Raw genomic sequence first — 26,148 nt, 5'->3', positions numbered from 1 at the left:
GAAGAAACAACCCACTCCAAGAATATACAGACATACTCAAAACCAAGAGGGAAGAGAGCGCCTACCAATTGCTAGGTCTGCAGGCACTGCTCGTTGCTTGAGGTTAGATGCTGAATACAGAACAGAGTGGCCTTCCAAGGATGTCCGAGGTCCTGAGCCGGCTCAGGCAGCGCCCAATCCCCTGGTTTTCCCCCATTCACTGGCAGGCCCCAGGGGGCAAAGGCCAAGGAATGAGACAGGCTGCCCAGACCGGCAGGAGGATGTTCCCCAGTAAGACTGACCTGAACTGGATAGAATATTGCCTGCAGGGTGGGGAGCGTCTCAGTGAAGAAGTGGTCCCAGACGTCAGCCAGAACGTCCATGCGATTTTCACCTACATGAGGGCGAGAAGATGGGAGGGGAGGAGGAAAGAAAAGACCTTGGTCATTACTTGCAGGAGAGGCCAGGAGACAGTTCCACGTCAGGCGGAGCATGGGATGGTCGTGAGAGGAAGCTCATTACCTACTTTTTTTTTTTTTTATAAATATTTATTTAGTTGCATCAGGTCTTAGTTGCAGCACACGAACTCTTAGTTGCAGCACGCGAACTCTTAGTTGCGGCGTGCACGTGGGATCTAGTTCCCTGACCGGGGATCAAACCCGGGCCCCCTGCATTGGGAGCATGGAGTCCCAACCACTGCACCACCAGGGAAGTCCCTCATTACCTACTTTTGATCCACAAGTGTTACTACAGTAAACATGGGATTGGATGGGAAAACTCGACCGAAAATATGCCTTCTCTCCCTTAATCCAGAAAAGGGAGCTGAATTTTGAAAAGCACGCCATAACTGCTATCGTCACGAGAATGGTTACAACATTATCAGGCCCTGTGCTAGATTATTTATCTATAAGCTATCTCACGAGTAGACGCTATTACCCCACTTTACCTCAGACAGGCCAGGTATCTGGGCTCAAAGTCACACAGGTAGAAGGCCAAGCTGGGATTCCAGAACCTGTGCTCTTGCCCGTACAATCCAGAAAGATCATGTGCACAGTTATAAATTATTTTGTTTTTCATAATCACTAAGACACTGGCTTTTCAGTCTAGATTTGAGCTGTCACTTGAGAGAGATGGAAAGAGGGCTTAGAAACTATCACCTCCACCCACTGTAACTGGCAGGGCATTACTCTCTGAACAGTCACCTGCAAAATGCGGGACCTACCTCCTGACGCTATGCCTACCCTCATCCCCCGGGTCAGGAAGCCCAAGCCCTGGCCAAGCGCCACCCCCAGGCTAGATGGACATAGGTCACCCAACGCCACCGGAAGGCTGCTCGAGGGACTTTGCACCTGCAGGAAAGGCAGGCACTGGCAGAGCAGAGCCTGCACGGTGCCTGCTGTTTAATGACCTAGATAACAGAGCTGACTGGGCACTATCTCTGCTCAGCTGAGGCAGGGAAACTGGGTCAGCCAAGATTAGACCCTGAGAGATGCGTCTGGCAATGCACGGCGAGTTCCACTGAGCCGATCTTGAAAGAGTCATTTAGTGTTGTCCATCTATTAATTTAACGGACAACAAAAGCAGTGGCTGGCAGAGAAAACAGAACGAGGGCGTGACTAGTAGCTAGCAGGGCCAAAGCTGTGCAGATTTTGAAAGGTCAGAGTGAAATACACCGGAGAGAAATGCAAATCCACAGCGCCCTCTCCTTTCCCCCACCGTGTGCTAATTACACGTTGCTGGAATCGCTCATTTACTTCTCTCTGTCTCCTCCACTAGAATGGGAGTGAAGGCCCCGGCCCTGTCTGTGCTGCTCACCATTCTATTTCTAGCACTTAGCCAGACACATCAGTAAATCAATGTTTGGAAATCTTTAAATGAATGAATGGCAAGTACCGAGTGCATAGGTTTTTGCAGATACTAGGGCTGGTGAGTGGAAGGAGGTTACCTTTTAACCCAAATATGGGACAGGACAGAGCAGGACTTAATAGCTATAGCTCCAACACTTTCCTTTGCTCTTAGATAAAGAAACCACAGCATAGGCAATCTGGCTGGGGAGAGTCTGCTTCCTTCTTCTGTGTCTCCATCCTCTTCTGTATTCCCCTTGTATGCGACTTTTATTTCAGCCCCTCGTGCTCACCATGCCCCCTCCATGCCACAGGGCCTTTGCACGTTCTACTTCCTTTGGCTAGACTGTTCTCGCTCTCCTCTCTTTGCCTAACGTACATCCGTTTATCTTAATATTTTCAACTCCAGCATTACTTCCACAAGAAAGTCTCCCCCACTGGCCAAATCCCCCTATTATGGATTGTATTCTTAGTACTTGTCCCAGTTGGGGTTTTATATCTGATGGTGATTTGATTAATACCTGTCTCCACTACCAGGTAGTGAGGGCCTCGAGGACCTGAAATCCTATGAAGTTTTGTTCACCACTGTGTCCCTAGCACCTAGCAAAGTACCTGGTAAACAGTAGATAATCAAGGACTTCCCTGGTGGCACAGTGGTTAAGAATCCGCCTGCCAATGCAGGGTATATGGGTTCGAGCCCTGGTCCGGGAAGATCTCACATGCCATGGAGCAACTTAACCCATGCGCCACAACTACTGAGCCTGCACTCTCGAGCCAGCGAGCCACAACTACTGAGCCCGTGTGCCACAACTACTGAAGCCTGTGCGCCTAGACCCCATGCTCTGCAACAAGAGAAGCCACTGCAATGAGAAGCCCACGCACCACAACAAAGAGTAGCCCCCGCTCGCCGCAACTAGAGAAAGCCCGCGCACAGCGACGAAGACCCAACGCAGCCAAAAAAAAAAAAAAAAAAAGTAGATAATCAATAAATGTTTGAATGAATGTATCAATCACCATTCTCTTTTCAAAGGTAGGCTAGTTCACTGCAGGGAAGAGGTCAGGAAGTCAAGAGGATGGTCTGAAATGTTAGGGCATCCTGGTGCCTAAAACCAAGGTGAATTCCAACACCTGGAGAGTGTATCTCAAAGGAGAAAAGGCTATGCCAGCTCCTTTATTGATGGCCCTGATCCTAAGTCTTCCATCAGAAAGACAAGCAGAGGCCCTCCCGACTGGAAGGAAGTGACAGAGAAGCCTGCTGTTCAGTGCTGGTGCCTACTTACTCCCCTTCACCTCCAAGATGGAATACTCATCAGCAATGAAGTCATCCTTCAACCTGGCAGCAGGAAGACGCCTCTCCTGGGAACCTGCTGCAAATCTCAGAGAGGAGTGAAGGTTTTGGAAAGTGTTCAGAGAAGAACATCAGAGAGACACAGGCTAACAAAACAGGGTAGCCCTGGGAAGAAAGACTTAAAGGAAGGAGGTGACCCCATCTCCAAGAGCAGCCCACAAGTCAAGGCCTTAGCCCCCTGCAAAGATGAAATGGGTTTGGATGGGAGGTTCTAGATGACTGTCCTATAAAAACTGTCCTCTAGTTGCCATAGAAGTTTAGATCACCAGAGGTATAGAAGAGGTATGAGAAACTTCTTTAAAGCCAAGGTCACTAAAGCTCTAGAAAAGATTATGGAAAGTAACAAGGCATATTCTGTCCACGAAAGAGTACCACATAATGAGGGGCTACCTCTGTCCCTTCCGCAGCCGTCAGGTAGAGTGGATGTGTACAAGCCAGGTCAATAAAGGAAAGGTTGTTCAGTGATAAGATGGATCAAAACTCTATTTTATAGCAAAAGAATCCTTTTATCCAAATAAAATCTTTCTTGGAGTTGTAACACACAAAATGAAAAAGTAGAGATGTTCTGGTTAAAGATGTGAAAGACCCTTATAGGTTCCCACCTGCCCCTTCACTGTGCAGAAAGAACCTTGCCACCCAGACCCCAGGACAAGAAGGGACCCAGCAAGAATATCCCGGCCCACTGCTCTCTAGTCATGCTTTGGGGCAGAAACACAGAAACTTGGATGCCCTTTGTTTATCCCGTCTAGCTCTGTGCCTGAGTTTTCACTCTGAACGTAGCTATGTTAAGTGTCACTTGGATGACACACAGTCAACTTTCCCTTTTAAGGGTCCTTGACACTCTGGTTTTGCTCAGCATCTCTTTCATAATGCTGGCCTTCCGCATTTCCAGGAGCACGGAATAACTCCAAACGACTTACTACCGGGCAGGCAGCCACCTTTCACACTGGTGTACTAGCCTAACTCCAACACGCAAAAGGGCCACGAAGCTCTTGTCAAAGCCGGTCACTCAAAAATAAGGCCTCGGGTTACTGGGTATCTCTAAGGTTGAAAAAATCTCAGCGTAGTTGCATTGGAGGGAAACAAGGCTGCAGGCTCAGTCAGTTCTTGAATAGACAGAGGTTAATTTCAAACCTCTCATTTTCCAAAGGTTTGGTGAGCACTCACTGTGTGCTGGGCACTGGGACCTTGCAGTGTCCATTTCTCATGTTTCTTCCTACTTTGTCTTTCTAGGAGACACTTCACTGGACACAAGTGTCTCTCCCAGGGAAGGGGAAGAAAAAAGGAATGACCTACTGCCTGATAAGTCTGAATCTAGAAGTAAACTTGACCTACAGATGGAGGTCTCTAGGCTGGAATAGGAAAACAAAAAAAAAAAAAGGAAGGAACCAGTTTGCTTACCTACTATGTGCCAGGTATGGAGCTATGCCAGTTATACTTCTTATACTCCCTACGATCCCTAGTCCCATTTTATCATTTTAAAAATTATTTTAAAAAACCAAGGCTCAAAGAAACGAGAAACTTGCCAAAAGTTACCCAAGAAGTAGATGGTGAGCTGCACCAGGATCCACATCGGTGGGAGCTGAGATTAGCCGTTGGTGGAGCCATGGGGTCGGCCGACTCTTGCCTTTGACCACCTCCCAGATCCATTCAGTGCCTTTCTATCCTGCTAGCTTGACTCTAACACTTTTTTTTTTTTTTTTTTTTTTGTGGTACGCGGGCCTCTCACTGCTGTGGCCTCTCCTGTTGCGGAGCACAGGCTCCGGATGCGCAGGCTCAGTGGCCATGGCTCATGGGCCCAGCCGCTCCGCGGCATGTGGGATCTTCCCGGACCGGGGCACGAACCCACGTTCCCTGCATTGGCAGGCGGACTCTCAACCACTGCGCCACCAGGGGAGCCCTTTTCTATGTTTAGTAAATCACCCCCCATTGAGTAGGTGCCTGCTTAGCCTCCTGTCCCTCAAGTGGGTTGGCCTCCTGACATGCACCACCTCAAGAAACAGTATTATACAAAGGCCAATAGGAAATAGCCTGGATCAAACCAGAGGGAACAGCGTGGCAGGATCTGCAGTATAAGTTGTCCCTTCAAAGGAGACCACCAGCATGCATCCCATGAAAACCCCCCTTAACGGGGGTCTCCAAAGAGGCCACCCTAATTCCCCCTCAGTTCCCAAAACACAGTCTGACTTGCATTGCTGGGAGTGGCGAACTCGGGCGGAAATGCTGCCCCCTAGCTGGAGAAGGGGCGGCCGGGGTGAGGCACGCGCCTCTCTTGGACAGAAGCGTTCCAGCTATCCGAGCATAAAAGGCTGAGTCAGGGGCCCGCTGGACGGGGGCCGCCTTGTACTTGCCTTCACACAGCTTAATCTTCTCCTCCACAAACAGCAGTCCTTTTGCTAGAAGCTGGTTCTGCCGAAAGAGAACAAAGGACACAAGAGTTGGGCTACTTCACCGCGTGACAAACCCAGATCCACTCCCAGTGGGCGAGGGCACAGGGTTCCAGGCACTCGGGCGCTGCTCAAGCCTCCAGGCTGAAAAAGCCTTCTATCCTCTAGGAAGGCCGAGGCTTCCGGAGGCATCAGTGAGACAGCCCAAAGCAAAGGAAGGAGACGAGAGCCAAACCCAAGTGCCATCCCCGTCCCTCCGACCAGGGAATGGGCTGCCCCAAGCTTGGCTGAATTCTCTGGAAGGACTAGGGCAGACACCCAATGTCCTTCAAGCCCTTCGAGTCAAACTCAGAAAAGGGAGCACGGAGGCAATGGGAAATCATGCAGAAATAATGGATTTGTTTTATAAAAATGATTTTTTATAAAAATGCTAAATCTCTCACGCTAGCATGAAAGAGACTGCCCACAAGATTTTAAGCAGCAGTGAGTGTGGGTCTGTCAATGAGCGTGTGCGTGGGAAAGTTGTGGAAAGAGGAAGTCCCTTTGCAATTACAACTAACAATTGCTGAGTGTTTTGCACGTATCAGAGCGTTTATATTCTTCAGCTCATCTAATTCTGACCCTCCCAACAGTCCGGTCAAGTTGGTGCCATTACCCTGACTTCACTGATGGTCAGGGGAGAGGCTGGAGCACAGGACGCAGAGCTGGTCTTCCTATCTGCACAAGCCATGTTCTGCCCACTCTGCTTTGCTGCCTTCCAGCAAGTCTTCCCACCCAGACCCCTCCTTCCCTCAGAAGGCTACAGCTGGTCCCACATGACGCGGGCAGCCCCTCCAAAGGTCACAGAAGCTCAGAGAGTAAGAATGCCTCCCCACTCACCACACATCTTTAGATTAGCAAAGGCCTATGCTTATAGGGTAGGGGGTACACAGTGGTATATATCCTACCCCAAACCTAATGCGTTTCTTAGTACTCTCCTTTATAAAACCCTAAACCCTGTTACGGTGATGATGAGAGCATACATGGCAGAGAAGAAAGAACCTGGACATCAGACAGGGGTTCAAGTCCCAGCTCAGCGACTTTCTAGCTGTGTGACCTTGGACTTCATTTCCCTGAGTCTTGAGTCCCTCATCTACAACACGGCGTCACAACAGCAATTATCATAAAGTTCTTATAATAATTAACCATTATAAATACACACACACACACACAAAAACACACACGGTGTTTTATGTTCCCAGTAATCAGTGGAATTGGGTAGTGATGACAAGAGTTGCTCTTTTAGCCCAGCTATCTTCACAAAAGGAGTGGGAGGTAAAGAGAGTCAGTAATGAATGGACTTACATCAAATATATTAAAGTATTTGATCAAAGGTACTATCACATTCCTGTGACTAATACATATACACCAGAGTTTATAGATCCTATGAAAATTCACAAGCTATAACCTAATTTAAAAAGTAATTGGCCACCCTTCAGTTTCAAGATGGAACCCCAACTCAAAGTTAGAGTGACATCCTATAGGAGTCTACCAACTCTGTTAAAGGGGAAAAAAAAATCAATTCCTTTACTAGGAATCATGGAACAGACAGGTACTTAAGGTGAAACTCTGTGTTCTCTACCTTCTAGCCGAGCACACGAATCCCAGCAGCAAGAAAACACCACAGCACCAAACTGAAACGATCCAAATCAGGACTTTGTGCCACCGAGCTGGGCAGGAATGGACGGTGGAGGTGTTTCCAGATGGCAGTCACTCCCCCTGAATGGTTCTGAGCAAAGATCCCAATTGAGGTCTGAAGTGTCTGCCCGGGTCCCTTTCACTGGCCCAGACGAGGGCCTCAGGGAGTCCCCTTGGCACTCCGTGCAAGGACTCCTCATGCATTGTTCTCTGTCACCGCCTCTACTGCCAACACGGACACCTCAGCCTTCTTCCAGAACACCTACAAACCCTCCTTAATTTCATGTTTCTGAGATGCACCTACAAATATAAGAGAGACTCCTCCCTACGACGCATAATTTTGTTCCATCACTGTAATTATCTACATTTTAAAGGTAGGGGGGGCTAACCAAGGCACTGAGAGAAATAAAAGCCTAGTCCAGGTTATATCATTAGTTAATAACGGAAATTAATTCAAACCCTATATCCTATGTGTTAGGATTTTAGGTCCTTAGGAGTGAGGACCACTTAATTTAGTCCCCCTGGCTCTGAGAACAGTGCCTAGATCATAGGAGAAGCTAATAAATATTGAGTATATATTGCCTGTTTTGATGTTACAGACCATTCTTTGGTTTTAAGAAATCAAGATAAGAGAATATTTGTAAGAGGAGAGACAGTGAGTCTCTGACAGGAGTGACAGGTCCTTAAAATTCTAACACCCCTATGCATTTGTACACCTTGCTCTTATTTTAAAAATGGTATTTATTTTCATTTGATAAAAACTACTTTGCATCTTACGACATAAACTTTAAAAAGTGGCCTAGGTTCTCCTTCCTCCTCTTTTCTATGTCTTCCCCCTTCAAGGAGACATTTGGGGCAAAAAAAGAAATTTTTTTCAAGGAGAAGAAGTTATTTGTGTACTATGGAGAAATGGAAAACATTCATTTTAAAATTTCTCATGATACACGGCATAGAAATTCTGTAGCTTAGACCAAAATAACAGTAACAAAAACTTAAAAGGGGCCTTAAAAATCATCTAGTCATTCTCCCCTCTCCCCAGCCCTGTGGTCCAAATCAACAGGTCACATACAGTTTCCATAATTTTTAGGTGGACATATTTTCCAGGAAGCTAAAGCACCTTTCAAAAGCATCTTGAAAATGTTTATACCCCTACGCTTTGTAGATTTTGCTCTCATTTTACAGTTGAATAAACTGCAGCTAGAAGCACGGTCTCCATCTTTTATTTGGCATGTGCTAAGTGAGTTAGGATCTTCTGGGCCAGCCTGGCTCTAAGCCCCGCTTCCCTATCTCGCATGCTCGAACCATTTGAATCTAACCTGCATCTTCAGCTTAGCTGATTGGCTTGGTGCCTGCCCTCCACCCCACCTGGGTCTCAAACTGAGCCAATCATTTTCTCCCCTGGGAATCTGTAGTCACACGGGCCCCCTATGCCCCCAAGGGCCCTGTAATCCTGAGGGCCCGGTGCTCTGAAGGGCCTCATGCTTGGGGTTTAATGCTCTGCAGGTGCATCTTCACTTCTTAATAGTCTTAGCTTTGAATCTGTGTTTTGTAAGTGAAGCCTGCTGGGGAAACGGAACACGGTGCTGGGGCCCAGCCTCAGCTCACTCATGGTCCTGCCTTCTACAGTCACCCCAGGAGGGATTATCAGGCCCCTGCTCCGCACCCCCATTGCTGCTCTCCACCCTGCTGGCCTCCCCTGCCCTGCCCCACCACTGCCATCCTTCTATTCCCAAGGTGGTGACAGGGTTGCGTCGGCAGGGGCCCAGGCCCTGGTGCTCTGTGGCATCTTGGGGAGAGGCCTGGTGGCAGCCCCCCCTCCCTGCCCTGGGCTGGCAGAGCTCTGGCTTGAGTGCTGATGACTCAGCTGGGGGCCTCTCGACCACCCCTGAGCTATGTACCGAGAGCATGTGCCGAGAACAAGGTTACAATCTCTTGGGGGCCCCCTGTCCATGACGCGTTGTGGCCACAGGTCCATGGGAAGGGGAGTACCTTCCTCACCCTGGTGGGAGCCACATTTGCATCCTGCACTGGGCCCTGCAAATTACGAAGCCCACCCTGTCTGCTGGTCACTTCACCTAAGGACACACCAACTGGACATCTGTGGGGCTTAAGGCTGCTGAGACCTAAAAGAAAGAAAGAAAAAAGAAAAGAAAACCAGCCTGGATTTAGACAGCTATCTTGCATTGTTTGTCTTTCGAAGTGTCTGTCCCCACTGGCCTCACCTGCCAGTATTCCCAGCCCCAGACAAATGCCTGACTGTAGAAGGTGCTGAGAAAATGTATGGGAACCGAGCTGGAGAAGATCCTGACTTTTCTCTTGTCCCACTCCCTGCCTGATGGTACCAACCGCATCACCTCCCCAGCCCAAAGGCTTCAAGCCAAAGAACATTACACGTTAACGTTACTTGTTAACGTAACTAGCTAACATTACTAGTTACATTCAATAGCAGCCACCTAGGAAATGGGCCCATTGTCACTTCATGCAGCCCCCATAAATGAACTTGGACGGGGAATACACAGCACTCTAAGGAAGTGGCAGAGGATCCGGAAGTCAAAAACAGCTGACCTATCTGTTTTTATTAAGACATCAAAAACGGGCTGCCAACAGAAGAACAAGGCTCAAAGAAAAAATGCAAAAAACAAGGATGTCTGTGGAAAGGCATCCAAAACCATGGAGCCTTCAGTGGGTTGGAAGGACCGAGCTCATCCTGGGTAATCACGGAGGGTGGGCAGGACGAGGCGAGGACGCCAGAGGAGAGGGTGGGCTGCTGTAGTGCAGGGCTTGTCAATGTCAACCACATGCATCTTCAGTCAAGCAGGCTCCTCCTCGACCCGGCCAGAAGGACTCAGGAAAAGGGGGAACCAACAAGCTAGGGGGTGAGGAGAATGATGCTATTCCCACACAAGGTAGGAATTCTGTAAATGCTTAAGGCTGCCAGCCACCTGTTGCTTCTAATGCTTTAGCAGTGATGATAATAATGAGAACACAAAGAATGACGGTGGAGTTTTTTTATCGTTTTATTCTTTGTCAGGCACTGTATTATACCCTTCTCATGCATTACCTCACTCTACCTTTGCCACAAACTTATCCCCTTTATATAGATGAAGAAACAGAGGTTCAGAGAAGCAACTAGCAAATGTGAGACCAGAATTTGCACCCAGGTTGGCTGGAATCCAAAGTCCCAATCTTTCCCCCAGGATATTACTCTGGTTTACTTCAACAATGATTTAAAAAATACTAAGGTGAACAGCTATCATTCATTCACTGCTCACTTTTTGTACAAAGCACTTGATATACGTCCTCTCATCTAGTCACTGCATCAACCTTTTGAGGTAGGTACTACGATTACAACTAGATTACCACTAAGAAGACTGAGGTTCAGAGAGGTTAAGTAACATGCCTACAGTCACACAGCCAGTAAGTGTTCTAGCAAGGACTGGGATCCAGACCTTCCTGGCAGAAAGGCTGGTGCTTTTAGGCATCACACTCTTCTGCCCTCTCAGCTGGAGAGGTTTTCAATGCCCTTGCCCACAAGGGAAAGTAGATGAGATCCACTCGGTTCAGATACTGGGGGCAGCTGGCTTGGCAATTTCAGGCCATGTAACTGGGTTCCGCCAAAGCTTCCATCCAGCTGGGTCATTGCTGCTGCCCAATCCTGCTACTAGCTTCTCAACTTCCGCCTCTCCAAAAGTACTGTCCTGGGGTCTCCCTCTCCACTACCATATGTGATGTCTGGCAAGGCATCCACCTGGCTCCCAGGTGGATGCTATTCCCAAATGAGACATTCTTTCCCATCCCAGAGGCGTCTGGCAGCATGTCACTCTGCCTACTGCGAACTTGTATTCACCAATCATTCCATTCTAGGCATTTGTTTCCAGGGATAGCAATGTCTGCAAAAGTTGCTGTTGTTGGCACCAAGCCAGTGATGGAAATCATGGGCCACCTCCATTTTTTTTCTCTTCTGTAACTTTGAAAGTACAGCCATCATCTCTTAGGATGTCTACATTTCCTGTGAACCTGGATGCCTTCCTAGATAAGCAACAAAAAGTCTTATAAACACAACTCACCCCCAGGACCAGAGAGTTCTTAATAAACCAGTCCTGGGGCTGTGTGTGTGGGTGTGATGAGACCAGAGAGAAAGCCCCAGATGGGGAATGAAGAAAATTTGAAACTTGGTACAAGTTTAATCTTCATTTAGCACATTTCGCTGGTAAAAGGGTAAAATTCACTAAAAGGGTGAATTTGGGCTTTTTTCAAAGTTATTTTACAAGGAAGCAGGAAAATGGTCCCACGTCTGTTTTGCTGGATCCTAAAAAAATAAAGTAAAATTAAATTTAAAAGCACTGAAACTTCTCTTCTCTGGGGTTTTCAGGGGATATCTTCCAGGCATTTTTAACATTTAAAGTATAATCCAAAAGATTTTCTTCTGTGGCCAGATGGCCTGGGTTTGATCTCCGCTCTACCTTTTACTAGCTGTATGACTGTGGATAACCTTCCTTTACCCAGGTTCAGCTGCCGTATATGCTAAACGGTAATAATGAAATTTTCCCCATCAGCTGTCAGGAGGAATACATGGCAGGAAGGATGCTTAGAGCAGTTCTCAGACTTGAGCACACATGAGAATCTCAGAGGACTTGCTAAAACACAGGCGGCTGGGCCGCAGTCCCCTCAGCTTCTGACTCAGTTCATCTGAGGTGGGGCCTGAGAATTTGCTTTTCTGACACATTCTCAGGTGATGCTGAAGACGCAGGTCCAGGGACCACACTTTGAGAACCAACCGCTCAGAACTGCTGAACAATGGCTGGCACATAAATGCTTGAAAATATTAGCTGTTGTTACAATGATGGCTATTTTAGTCTTCCTTATAGCTGTGAAACAGCCTCCAAGAAAGGTCGCCCGTTGCTTTCCAAGTCTAACAAATATTTCTCAGACCTCCTACCTCAGTCCTTACTTCTTATGGCCACCGAGTTGCTGGATGTTTCCACGTATTTGGATGTGTCCACTTTTCCAGCATCTACCCCTGCCTTCCATCCCTTCCCCCAATGGTTCCCTAAACCTGTCTCCTGCCATTTCCGGCCTAGTCTACTTGGAAGTCACCTAATTTCATCCATTATGGGTTCCTGAAAACACATACCCATGTGGACCCAGACACTTACCTGATATCAAGGGGAGTTCTGTTCCCACAGAGCCAAAAAGGATGATAAAATCCCTAACTACACCTCATTTTCAGAGCTAGTCTTCAGGTGATATATTTGCAGCATTTTGTACCTACATGTTCCCTCCTTAACAACGGAATGTGTAATAACCTCAGTACAATGAGGCCAAAGAGTTGCCATTTCCGCATATACCCATTGATCTCCATCCTTCTCTCAATTATATTAAGATCAGTGGTTATCAATTTCAAGACTCATTTTTCCATTTTTCTTCATAAAATTGCAGGAAAGTCCAATAAAAATATTCAAATAATTGCATAAAATTCAAGTAATTGCCGAGGAGGGCAGCCTGAAGCATCCAGGGGTCCTCCTGGCAGCCCCCAGACTAGCACCTTTTCTCTCCCCTCTCAACAGCCAAGGGGAGCTTTAAGCCATCCCAATGTTCACAGACTCCCCAAGGCCTCTCTTCCAAGTACTGGCCAAATGCAAGATGCAACTTCTAATGACCTTCTCACCTAAAGACATCATCCTCTCCCCTCTTGCTTGTCCTCTCACTGGAGCCCAGCTCCTCTTGTTCCAAGTCCCTCTGTATACTGGCCCCAATTTTACCTTCAAAGCAGAGTATATGGGAATTGTGCCTTACTACCTTCTGCCCACCTAATTATCTCTTTTCCCCTTTTGGGAATCCCATTTGTTTTAGAAGCCTTCCCAGGTGGATTAAAGAAGATTATTATTTAATAATCTTAAAGATTATTAAAATAATCTTTAAGATTATTATTAATCTTAAATAATAAGATTATTATTAATAATAAAGATTGATAATCTTAAAGAATAGTAAAGATTATACTGGGCCTGTTTTTAAGCCTTTACCATCCACTCGGGGTTTCAGTTAACACGATGCCGTGTGTCCCCTATACGGATGCATCTACCTCCCTGCACTTCAGTTTCAAACTCCATGGTGACCAGGATGCTTCTGTGGGTCCCTCCTTCAGCTCCCTGCCACATGCCACACACCCTTAATGAATCTTCTCTGATAATGATGAGCTAAGGGGAAAGTGGCCTCTTGTGACTGCCACAGATACGAGCAGTAGATGGAAACCTTTACATCAAACATTTACATCATCCGTGCCCTACTGACAAGTATGGCGGCCAAATTTCTCCTTTTCTTAGGTACTATCTTATTCAAAGCCACTGACTACAAACTGAGTCTCTGTATCAAGTGAAACTCTAGTTCCACCAAAAATAATTTAACTGTCTGGGCTTGGGGGAAAGCTTTCGACAGACACAACACAACCAGCAGATGAAGGAGCACAGAAAGTATGATCTGTCACCTCTCGCATCCCCAGGCCCCGGACCACCAAGGCACCTAATCAGGTAAGAGAAAAATGCAGAGCATTTCCTGTCAACCATTTCCAAAGATAAAAGGAACCAATTACCCCGCAGAGCTGTCTCTAGGATATAGAGTTCCTGTCGGAAACCCCAATTTTCCTTCCGGGTGCAATTCAAAACAGACGGAGGAAAAAGGAAAATCAATACTGGAAATGTCAAAGATTTTTCTGGCCTCTGTCATATGGAAATCTATCTGTGCTTTTGTCAATCAAACAGCCTGTCTTCTCTGTGTGCAGACACAAGATAAGCACCATCTTTCCGCCTGCTCTGCCCCTGCCCTCACCTCGGGTCATTTTCATTATTCTTCACTGAAGACAATCTTTCTGTGAGTCTTTCTTCAAAGCTGCAAAATGAGAATGTTCACTTTCAAAAGCGGAGCCACGGTGATGGCTTTTACAGGTAGCAGTCTCTGGGGTGGGGGGTCTGGGTCCCAGGAGACAGACCTCATTGCTGAGTCCAGATGTCCAGGCGGGGTGGGGGTGGGGTGGCCATCTCATCCTCCACACGGAGGAACCCACTCGTCACCTTCCCCAACAGCCACGTCCATGGCATTTGGGTCTTACCTGTCCACCCCCCTGGTTCTGCTCCTCACTTGTCCCCAGACCTTCCCCTCTCCTCCTTGCTGGAGGAATGTTCTTTCTGGAGCCCATTCTGACTTTCCCTCTTGAAACTACATCCGGTAGTTGAGTGTGAAGGCTGAGGTCACCTCTATCAGCCTTGCCTCCTGGATTTCCCTCTTCATCTGAAAACCTCTTCTTGGTGTGGCTTTGAAACCAGCCCATTTTCAAGGGTGCCTAGCGAAGGACTTTCCACACCTGAGTCTCTCTTGAACCACCTTCACCACTTGGTCACAGCCAGGGCCACATACACTATTATTCTTTGTATACTATTTTTCTTCAATCAATCCACTTTTTTAAAAACATAAATATGTTTATAAAAGAAACCACAGCAACACCATTTACCATAAATAGAATGTAACTCAAGGATCAACTCAATCTCAACAAAATGATGTTATGTAATCCTAATTAGACATTGCTTCTAGCTGAAGACACTAATTTTGAAACCTGCTCTCTCTTCCTTAAACGAGAGAGATCACCAAGTCTTGCAGAAGTGTAACAGACACAATGGCACAAACGAAGACTCTCCCTGGCACGATCAGAAGTGCTAAAGGAAAATAAGGAAAGGAAACACTTACCACAAAGGCGAATGTTATTTAATACCATTGTGTGCAACTCCTAAAATCTCTCATGTATCTGTGGTGGGCAACCCCTCCCTCTCTCCCAATAAAGTTTATTGAGCATCTACTATGTGCTAGGTAATTTCTAGGGACTGGAGAACCAAACACATTTTTAAAAAGGCTCTGTGCCTACATGAGACTTAAAACCTACATTTTAATAAACAGTGTCTAGGATAGGCTTTTCTCCAGTCTAGCACCTTAAACTAAGGAAAAACCCAGATTCAAAACTGTGAAAACCAGTTCATACCCCACACCCCCAGAAAGAGACTCGATATTCACCAAGCAGTTTCTCTGATTAAGCACTCGATAAAAAATGACATGTGGTTACCAGCTGTTAAGTGTCTGGCATACTTTGTAAGCAGCACTTACTGTCCCCAAAACCTCAGGGCTTTCCAGATAAATAAATCCCCACCCAAATGCCCTTCCCCACCCATCCGAGGGGTAGCCCCCAAAGCCAAGACATGACTGACATTTCAAACTTGACTGAAACCACACAGAACCCTGTCTATTTTAAATGTCAATGAGGAAGGCAGCTGGGCTGGCAGGTTTCACCAGGAGGGATTGAAAAACCACTTCTCTGTAGTTGGATTTAAAACTCAATCACTAGAGACAGCAAGAGAAGAGAGTGAGGACAAGACTGACCTTTGAGTCGAGGGCAACTGAAATGATTCACATTTGTGACTAATTATCTCTTTTTTAATCTTTGTTTGTCTCTCCCTGGACAGGGGTTTTCTTTCAAGCAGCTGAGACATTTGCCCTGATTGAATTCCAGGCTTCTGCTGGGTCTTGCTTTGTCCAGATATAGAGTGGCCAAGTGGTCATTTTCTGGTGTGTGTGGGTGTGTGTGTGCATGTGAGAGAGAGACAACTGACATCTGTCATTCTTTTAAAGTGCACATAAAAGTTTAAGCTTCCTGATTTATGGAAGGAAAATGGAAGGATGCCTGTGTTGTTTTTAAAAGCTAAAAACTCTTTAAACTGTCTTAAAAGTACGCTCACCTGGGATACAGAATAATATCACCAACCTGAAACCAATTTATTATGGATTTTTATGTCACCTTCCCATTAAAAGGGATGGATTACACTTTAGAATAACAAATATGTATACAGTTGACCCTTGAACAACGCGAGGGGTTAGGGGCACCAACCCTCCGTGTAGTCGAGAATCTGCATATAATTTATAGTTGACCCTCCGTATCTGAGGTTTTTTTGTATCCACAGATTCAACCAACCATGGATCCTGCAGTACTATAGTATTGACTATTGAAAAAAATCTGTGTGGGGACTTCCCACCACGTGTCTTTGGATGGAGTCAGGAAGGCATCTCGCGTCAGTGGATTAGAAACCATCCTGACTGCACCTGGAATCTTGAACTCATTAGCTGCCTAACAACGGTGTCTAGGCAGGAGGGATGTTAGCTTATCTGATTCAATTCTATCTTTAACAGAACAGACCGAGAGGCTTAGTGACAAGAAAGAACTTGGCTAAAGGGACATAGCATTACACTCAATTAGGTACCATACGCGGAGTGGGAGGGAATGGCACTAGGAAAGCAGTTCTCCAAGTGTGGTTTGGGGTCTCCTGAGGGATCACCCAGACCTTTTCCACATGGTCAAAACGATTTCCTTAACAACACTAAGCTTTTATTTGCCTTGCATCCTCCGTTGAGTGTACTGTCGAATTTTCCAGAGACTAGGTGCAATATTTTCCAGATGGGCAATATCACAATAGACTGACTATGAAGCAGATATGAGGATCCAGTCTGCAGGTAGAGATTTGCAGACATATAAAACAATACCACTCTCCTATCCTTTTATTTTCAGAAAGTTATTTTTCATAAAAATGCCGTTTATGCTAACATGTAGTAGGTTTATTATTTGAATGAATTAAGGCACACAGTAAATTTTCTCAGGCTTAATTTCTAATATGGTGAAAATACATAGAGATAACCCAAATAAATGATCATTTTTAAGAGCGTAACGGGGTCCTTGAGACCAAAAAGCCTGAGAACCGCTGTCTGAGGCTATAGTCTCCATAAGAGCAGGGACCACGCTTGCCCTGTACGCCTCCACTGTCACTGCACTGCAGTGCCCAGCACGCAGTAGGGCTGCACTGCAATGCCCAGCATGTAGTAGGAACTCGGGATACATAATTTTGGATGTTGAAGCCATGTCCAGGTGTACAGTATCGGTCACTCCTTTAGGTACATGTACCCACGTGCACAATATAACACAAGCTCAGACCCACACAGCTTACCTGAAAATAGTCTGTAATGAACGATCCAAGTTCACTCTTCAGCAGCCTCCTGGAAAGAGAGAAAAACTGTCAAGCAGCCCTTGATGCTATAGCTCCTGGAGTTCACAGATGCTTGGTGAATTGCCGTGCTCACCAGTGGCACAGGGGCCGAGGCCAGGCCTGAGCCGGAAGTGTGCTTTCCTAGGTGCCAGTATACCCCACCCCCACCAAGGTCATTAGGGAATTGGGGCAGATGGAACTCCTAGAAAGCATCTGCTCCTTAGTTCACTTTAACAGATAAAGCATCTCAAGAGGGCAGCCACAGGATATCCCAATTCTAACAGAGGTGGAGGCAGGCAGGGGCACCTGGCTTCATGTGCAGCAAAAAATAAGGAAGAGAAAGGCCATGGTTTTGTAATTCCCCCTCATTTGCAGACTTTACGGTTTAAAATGCATTTTTCATACATTCTTCACCCAAGTATTGCAAAGTATGTGTGTGTGTTGGGGAGCAATTATTATCTCTCGTGTATAGATAAAGAAATTGAGGCTCAGAGAGGTCTCCCAAATAAGTCAGTGGCAGAGTGAAGATTCAAACCCAGACCTTCTGCAAATTCAACATCTCTTTGCATAACCCTACCCCGTCTCGCCTCCAAATCCATCGGAGACACTGAGCTTGGTACCGTGGTTTCAGTGGCCTTACTGCCCATCCCAAAGGGACTTAAAAGTCCTTCAAAGGAGAACAGATGGATTTTATTTATGCAGCACAAACATTTATTCAGCTGCTCTCTATGAGCCAGACGTTGTTCTAGCACCAGGCTTGCAGAAGTGAACAAGACAGGCGAGGTCTCTGCTCTCAGGGAGCTTACATTCTTGTGGGGAGGGGTGTGGAGAGCTAGCAGGTTAATCGATACACTCCCGAGGTAAGTGCAAAGAGTCTTAAGTGCTTAAAAAATAAAAATAAAACATGGTGGTATTGGCACCAGACCTCCTTCTCCCTGAGATAAATCATGGGACTATCCCTACTGCTCTTTCTTTAATTTGATCCAAATAAGGTGAGGAAGCTAAAACCAAGGATCCAGGAAAAAAAAAAACTCTTCAGGACTTCCAATAATTTCATTTACGGATCCCACCGGACACGGTTACTAAAGAGCAAACACTCAAGCTTCTGACAACACCTGCCGGGTTTTAACTCCTCAAAAAATGCATTCTCACGTGTCGCTGTAGGATAAACGGGAAGTTACAACAAGATGCCACAGTGTGCAGAAGATAGATACAATAAGACTGAGTCACAAGAAGAAGAAACAACTAAGATCTAAATTTCTGCACCAGAAAGAGCCCTGGAAAGCTGAAAACTCATGCTGAGCAAGGAAGATACCTTCCTTTTGCCAGGACAGAAAACGTATCTGTGGTGGACACCGCACTTTGAGATCCAAGTGAATGGCAGGCTCTCAGAAGGCCATCCCATCCACAGAACCCAGGGGTTCACCCAGATGTGGGTGGGTCTGACAGAGACAGGGGAGCCTTCGTCGGTCACTGGGCCAAGAGCAGGTGGGTCACGGCTGGTCTTCGAGGCCAGAGGCGTCGCTCAGATGGGACACAGAAATCAAGTGGGCAGCCCCAGAGGGAGGCCCTGAAACAGGAAGAGGCAGGGAGGCTGCTTCTGGCTGCTGGAAAGAGAAGCACCTCCCAACAAAGTCTTCATGGCCACTGGGAAGTCTCAAAACCATAGGTGAAGAAGCCAAGCTTCATCAAAAAGTGGAAAAGCAGGGCTTCCCTGGTGGTGCAGTGGTTGAGAGTCTGCCTGCCGATGCAGGGGACACGGGTTCGTGCCCCGGTCCGGGAAGATCCCACATGCCGCGGAGCGGCTGGGCCCGTGAGCCATGGCCGCTGAGCCTGCGCGTCCGGAGCCTGTGCTCCGCAACGGGAGAGGCCACAACAGTGAGAGGCCCGCGTACCGCAAAAAAAAAAAAAAAAAAAAAAGTGGAAAAACAAGTCCTCATAACGGGCTACTACTAACAGTTTCTTAAGCATTATCTCGGGCACTTACAATGTTAAGGGGTCAACACGGTTCTGAGACTAAAACGCAGGCTATGGAATTGGTGTCCCGAGGAAGCCACGCTGGGAGGACACTGTGTTCATGTAGATGCTTCAGGTAAAATGGAAAGAGACAGAGGTCGTCAGTACAGGTGAGCCTTCAGGGTCAAGAGCTATGGAAACCCACTTGGAGCAAGGCGGAGGAGTAACAATCGTGAACTGGGGCTGGACGTGATTAGACAGGTGGTACCCCAGGAGCACTGTGATGCTACACAGCTGAGGAATCCAAGAGATCTCCTCCCCTACCTATCAGGGAGGACGGAAAGGCTGCAGACTGCAGTGACAGGAACCCTTAAGTTACAGCCGGGACTGCAGCAATTCTGGCCAAGGCCAGAATTCTGCAGGGCATTACAGGAAGACAAAGCTTGAGGCAGAAATCAGCTGATAAAGGAGCAGAGATTAAAGAGTGAACTTGTTGCAACTGCCAAGACAAAGGCATAGCAAAAAGGACCCAGAAGCTAGCAGCAGCCGTACCAGGGGCAGCAAGATGGTGATGGATAAGAATAAAGAGGCAGGATAGGAAGAGGTGCTCCCACCACACTGATAAGAGTGGTCCTCAGTCCTTTACTGAAGCGGAACCACACACAGGTGTGGCAATCTGCTTTATATATGTTAAATGTAATAGACTGTAAGCAGGTATTGTAAGAGAATTCCATGTTCAAAACCCTCTCTACTAGGTATTGTTGTACAGAATTATCAGAACAGAATAGACCCTAGCTAATCATTTAAGTCAACATTCCATTGTCTTGGGTGGGTAAATCAGTAAGCTACCCTGTCCCTTACAAAATCCTGTCTTATTTCTGTCTGCACATGTTACGAGTTAGACAAGGTCAATACATACATGTACAGCACTTCCGCTGTGGTGAAATATGGAATCAACGTAAATGTGCGCCAATAAAGTGCTCATAAAAACCTGGTTCATTCGTACAATGAAGTTCTAAGTAGCCATAAAAAAACAAAAGGGAATAAGGAAGTGCTCTTAAGTAATGATATGAAAATATCTACATTACGTTAAGTCAAAAAGAAGCAAGATGCAGAACAGTGTGTATAATGTGCTACCTTGTGAGAAGGGAAGAGAAAATATATGTATTTTTTATTTACACGAGAGCAACAAACTCACTTGTCAAGTCTGCTCTAACTTGCTGTTCTGTCATAACTATGATTTGGTTTCCAAGAGACCCTTTGAACTGAAATATACAGTACCTTGATTTTTTTTTTCAGTATCTTGATTTTTAAGCACACAAAACATACATGCATTTTCAAAATTATATGTAAATGCACTGGGTTGTGTCTCCTCCTCTCCATCTTCCCAAGTAGGAGGCTGGAGAAGGTTGAAGCTGTTACTGGAAATTCAGTAGGGCAACAAAACACTTTAGCAAACTTTATCCCCTGAAGTTGGGAAACGCTGTGCTAGAGACACCAAACCACCTCGTTAGACCCTAGTCTGTGGACCTCGTATAAAGTGTCAAGTATCCCCCGCTGCTTTTCCACAAATATTCCTCATATATGCGTAAAGAAGCTCTGGAAGAATAACCAATAAACTACTGTAATAAAAGTTATCTTTGGCAGGGGAGTAGGAGCTGGGTTTCTGGAGTACAAGGCAGGGAGACTCTTCAATGCATACCTCGTTGTATATATAAATTTTTAGTACACTGTGAACACATCCTACTCAAAAACATTAAAAAAATTTTTTTTGAATTAACAATAACCACCATCAGGGTTACCAACAGATGGCTTGAGGCCGAGAAGGAATTGTGGGAGTGCATTCCCACATCAAGGGCACAATATCAGGAAGCAGACTGTCCTAGGGGATCAGAGAATCCCACAAGTCCTGAGAATCTGCCAATGCAAACCCACCCCAGGCTGGTAACCCGAGAACTTAATGCAGAGAGAGGGGGGTGAGGAGAGGACAGAGCCAAGCTGAGGACAGTCTGCGCTGAGCCACAGTGCGAGATCCACCATCTATTTCTATATTCTGTGTTTATTCTGCTTGCACTTGGATTACAAGGCAAGGGTACTTCTCAAAAACTCTACCCTGGTCTTAGCTGAACTGAGAGAAAGGGATTTTCCACCCCTCTACCTTGAGGTACCATCTCCAGGGGGAACTCATCAGTAGCTTCCCTCCAAAACAGGAACGGGTGACTGATAGAACATCGGGACCCCATGAGTTAATTCATCGAATCACAAACGTCTACTGAAAACCTACTCTGTGTCAGATGTGGTGTGAGGTGCTAGGAGAGAAGGATGGAAGAGTTCAGACAATGACTTCCTGCCCATCGGGACCCCTCTCCCAGGAGACAGGGGTACCATCTCGTCCAAAAAATGGAAAGTATCAAGGCATTAGGGATGCACAGACCTAAATTCACAGAGGGACCACTCACCCTATAACCATCCTCACTACATTTGCCTGTTAAGCTTGTAAAGCACGAGAAAGAAGAGAAAAGCAGAAGAAAGACAACAGAATCGAAGAGCCCGTGCTTGGGTTCCCTAGATACGGAAGAGATGGAAATCCTGATTCCCAAAACCTAGGACATATGTTCCTCCTGGGCACAGAGGCACAGAAACCGGCAGCCTTCCTTCCACTTTTTCCATCCTTTCCTAGGGTCTCTTCCCAGGAAATAGGAAAGTTATTACATATTGGAGCAAATAATAATAATAAACAAAAAACAAATTGCTCCTAGGATGGAGCCTAGCTTTTTTCCCAATTAAGGTTTACTAAGCACTTACTAAGTGCCAGGCACCATTGTCAACAACGTATATGTATTTCCTCATTTAAGCGTAAAACAAAACCGCTTTTTATACACAAGAAAATGGAACGGCAGAGGTTACTGAGGAGGGCATGCAGCAAGCTCAGGATGGAGAGGAGAGAAGTCTCACTGAATGTGAGGTCTGGAGGCAGCCGCCTGGGTCCGAAGCCTGTGGTCAACAGTAACCTTTGCAAGTTAACTGTACAGTTTAGTCCCTTGTAACTGTTTCCTCAACTGGAATTTGGGGATAGTAAGGGTAGCCACTCCACAGGATTATTGCAAGGGCTAAACGAATTAATCCTTGAATGGTATGCTCCCGGGATACAGCAAGGCTCAGCAAGTGTCACTACCACCATCATCACCACCATCATGACCATGATCACCACCACCACCATCACCACCACCACGACCATCATCACCACCACCATCACTATCATCACCACCACCACCATCACCACCACCACCATCACCACCATCACTACCACCATGATCACCATCACCACCATCACCACCACCACCACCATCATCACCACCACCATCACCACCACCAGCACCATCATCACCACCACCACCATCACCACCACCACCATCATCACCACCATCACCACCACCACCACCATCATCACCACCACCACCACCACCACCACCACCACCACCACCATCACCACCATCACCACCACCATGATTACCACCATCACCACCACTACCACCACCATCATCACCACCAGCACCATCACCACCAGCACCATCATCACCATCACCACCACCATCACCACCACCATCACCACCATCATCACCACCATCACCATCACCACCACCACCATCACCATCATCACCACCACCACCATCACCATCATCACCACCACTACCATCACCACCATCACTACCACCATGATCACCATCACCACCATCACCACCACCATCACCATCATCACCATCATCACCACCATCACCACCACCATCACCACCACCACCACCACCATCACCACCACCACCACCATCACCATCATCACCACAATCATCACCACCATCACCACCACTACCAGCACCATCATCACCACCATCACCACCATTGTCACCACCATCATCATCACCACCGTCACCACCATCAGCCATTGAGCTAGAAAGAGAAGGAAGTGGGGACCTGAGAGTAATGGGAAGTGAATGCTTATGTGGGACTCAACCCAAAAGGGAAATGGGGCATGAAGTTCAGTCAGAAGCCAAAAGGGCAGTAATAAGGAGAAATGAGGAACCACTCACACGCTGATCTGTACTATCTCACCCCCTTTTCCTCCAGGCTGACTGGGTGAGACACCACCCCAGATGACAGGATTTCCTGTTATTATACAGACCGTCATCTCACCCCGCACCATCTTGTCAACTCAACTTCCCACTTCTGTGGGCTTGAAGGTAAACGAGGCACAGCCCAAGCTGGATCTAGCTGGTTATGAGGTACAGGGAGGACCAGATGGCAGGCAGGGCACGGAGAGGCAGAAATGATGTAGACAATCACCTTAGATGTGAGCCACAATCTCTCTTGTGCACAGGGAAAGCCCCAAGGCAGCAAAATCCCAAAGGATAATGAAACAGCTTGGAGACAGGTGCCACAGGGCTAAAGTTTAGCCAGCACGAATGGGGACACCATATCAGTTGTGAAGTATTTCTGTGCCATTTGGCAATCCGGGGCTGCCGCAGGTACCCAGGCCTTTTGGTGGGATCTAGCCAGACGTCCTCATGGTCTAGGAACAGCAGGGGGCCTCAGGGTCCTGTGCCTGACGCTATAGCTCGTCAGTCAGTGCCTGTCCAACCTGATCATTAAATCCTCCTGAGATCACCCACCTTGCTTCTGCAATAGGACACGTTTCAAGGAGGTGGCGTCTTTTAAGCAGTAACACAGGGAAACATCCCTTTCCTCTGCTGGCCCATTCTATGGGGGCCTATCAGAGGTTGTGTGCGTAACTCAGATAAAATTCTAGGATTCTCACACCTCTCTGTTTTCTGCACCCCAGTGGGTGGCAGTGGGGACAGTGAAAAAGATGGAGAAAACCAACAAAAAGCATTTCCAGAGCTCCTAATTATGTCACATGTACACTGCTAAGCAGATGGCACAAAGCATCTTGAATTCTCCAATAGCCTCTAAGGTAGGAATTTATTTTGCAGATGAGGCGACTGTTGCTCAGAGCCTTCCCTGAGGCCATACACTGGCAGATCCCAACTCAAACAGAGGCCCATCTGAACATCAGGCAGTGGTACCCCCATCCCCACAGGGGCAGGCAGGTAAGGTGAGTGAGGGAAGCAGACGGGCACAGACAGTGGGGCTGCAGCAAACTCCACTGAAGCCAGCAGCCAGGCCTCGCTCCCACTGACCAGTTCCAGATGCAGCGTTGCCCGATGCAGACTTTCCAGAGAGGCCTGGATCTTCAGGTGGGATGTCCAGATTTCCAAACACTGTGCAGGCCGACCACTTCATGGGCCAATCCCAGAGGTTTCTGATTCACTACTTCCCTTCAACTAGTCTTCCTGCCCCCAGAGATGAGTCTGTTTCTCAACTAGAGCAGACACAAGGTATCAACACACGGCCAGGCAGAGCGACCTGGGCCAAAAAGAGAAGATCTCGCCTGCAGGCCTCCCAAACGAGGGCCCTCAGAAGACGATGCCCCACTCATCTGATGATCTGTTCATGAATCCACATCCAGGAGCATCAGGCCTAAATCTGGACAATGCCAGGCATGTGCCTCTTGCAGCCCACTTACTGTGTGTTGAGGAACATGGGAAGCTCAAGTTCAAGTCCCAGGTCAGCTACTAACTAGCTCTGCGACTCTGGGCAAGTTATTCCAGTCCTCTGTGCCTCTATTTCCTCATCTGTAAGATAGGGATACAGTGGCACCCGGCTCATAGGGGCGTGGTGAGTTTTACAAGAGTTAACACACAGAGCCCGGCACGCACTAAATAAATGTTCTGCTGACGTCTACTGTTATTACTACCGCACAGAATCTTGACTCAGCCTGGTCCCTTCTGCCAGCCTGTGGGTTCCATCCGGCCTCTCCTCTCCTCTCCTCCCCTCCCAGCTCTGCCCGCAGCTGTGGGTCCCAGTACAGTCAACAGACTCCCTCACAGAGCTGGAAGCATCTGAGGTGGCGCTCCCTTCCGGGCCTCAGAGAGCCAACTGACTCAGAACCAGGACGTTTCAACTCCGACCTGTCAGAGACCGAGCTCAATTCTTGGAACCTCCTCTTTCCTTGAAAATCTCTGGGGTTTCCTTCATGACACCTCCCTCCCAACAAGAACAGAAGCAGGGTGGTTGGAGAGAGAAGGAAAATGTGAGTTTCCTGCCTCAGGCCAGCTGCAGATAACTCATCTCTGGTTTCCGGAAACCTCATCTCTGAGCATTTATTTCTGCTGAGAAAAAAAAAAAAAAAAACCAGGAAGAAGGAGGGGTGAAAGAGTATGGAGAGAGTAGTGGCAAGATCTTTATATCCTCACTTGCCCTTTCTACCTGATTCCCACCTGTTCATCCTGCAGATTTCAAAGGAGGCATGGCTTTCTCGCATATTTAATCACGTGCCCAGCCCCTCACATTCCCCAACACTCTGGGTTCTACTACCACCCCACTTAGAACATCATATGATAACTGCCTATTCAGTTCCCCACTCTCACTCTGCCGTAAGTTCCCCAAGGGCAAGAACAACCCACCTCAATGGCTGCCCCAGAACCTGGCACCAGTACCTGGCAGAGTCCACAAATATTCACTGATTAAATGAAGAAAAGCATCAATGACCCCTCCCTCTACACGTACCCCCCCCCACTCCCACCAGCCAACCAAAAAGTGAAAGCACTTTTCAGAAACTACTTGCGTAGGTTCTTATAAGAACCAGTACAAATAAATCATGGCTTTCTCACGCTTTCCTAACTTTCTATCATCAGTGGAATAGTTGCCGAAAGGCATGTTTAGCAAGGGCATGCTTCTGTGTCAGAGTTTGGCCACTCTTGTTCCTGGGAAAGCTCGTGAAACCCAGACCTCTAACAGAGACGTGTGCCCATTGCCAAAATGCAGCCACA

General features: G+C 47.2%; 1 protein-coding gene across 1 annotated transcript in view; it reads right to left on the bottom strand.

Annotated features, from left to right (window-relative positions):
- The window catches only part of PRR5L (proline rich 5 like), a 70,990-nt gene that overhangs the window by 17,497 nt on the left and 27,345 nt on the right, over window positions 1-26,148 (bottom strand). Inside the window, exons 4-6 of the mRNA XM_082660382.1 lie at window positions 17,270-17,318; window positions 5,523-5,580; window positions 282-373 (exon numbers count right to left, since the gene is read on the bottom strand). Of these exons, the coding sequence (XP_082516508.1) occupies window positions 282-373; window positions 5,523-5,580; window positions 17,270-17,318 (199 nt within the window). The remainder of the gene's footprint in view (window positions 1-281; window positions 374-5,522; window positions 5,581-17,269; window positions 17,319-26,148) is intronic.

The sequence above is a fragment of the Grampus griseus genome, assembly GCF_964374135.1.
Source record: "Grampus griseus genome assembly, chromosome: 8".
In the NCBI taxonomy this organism is placed as follows: Eukaryota; Metazoa; Chordata; class Mammalia; order Artiodactyla; family Delphinidae; genus Grampus; species Grampus griseus.
The sequence above is the reverse complement of the archived record's forward strand: the minus strand, read 5'-3'. Positions and strand labels throughout refer to the sequence as shown.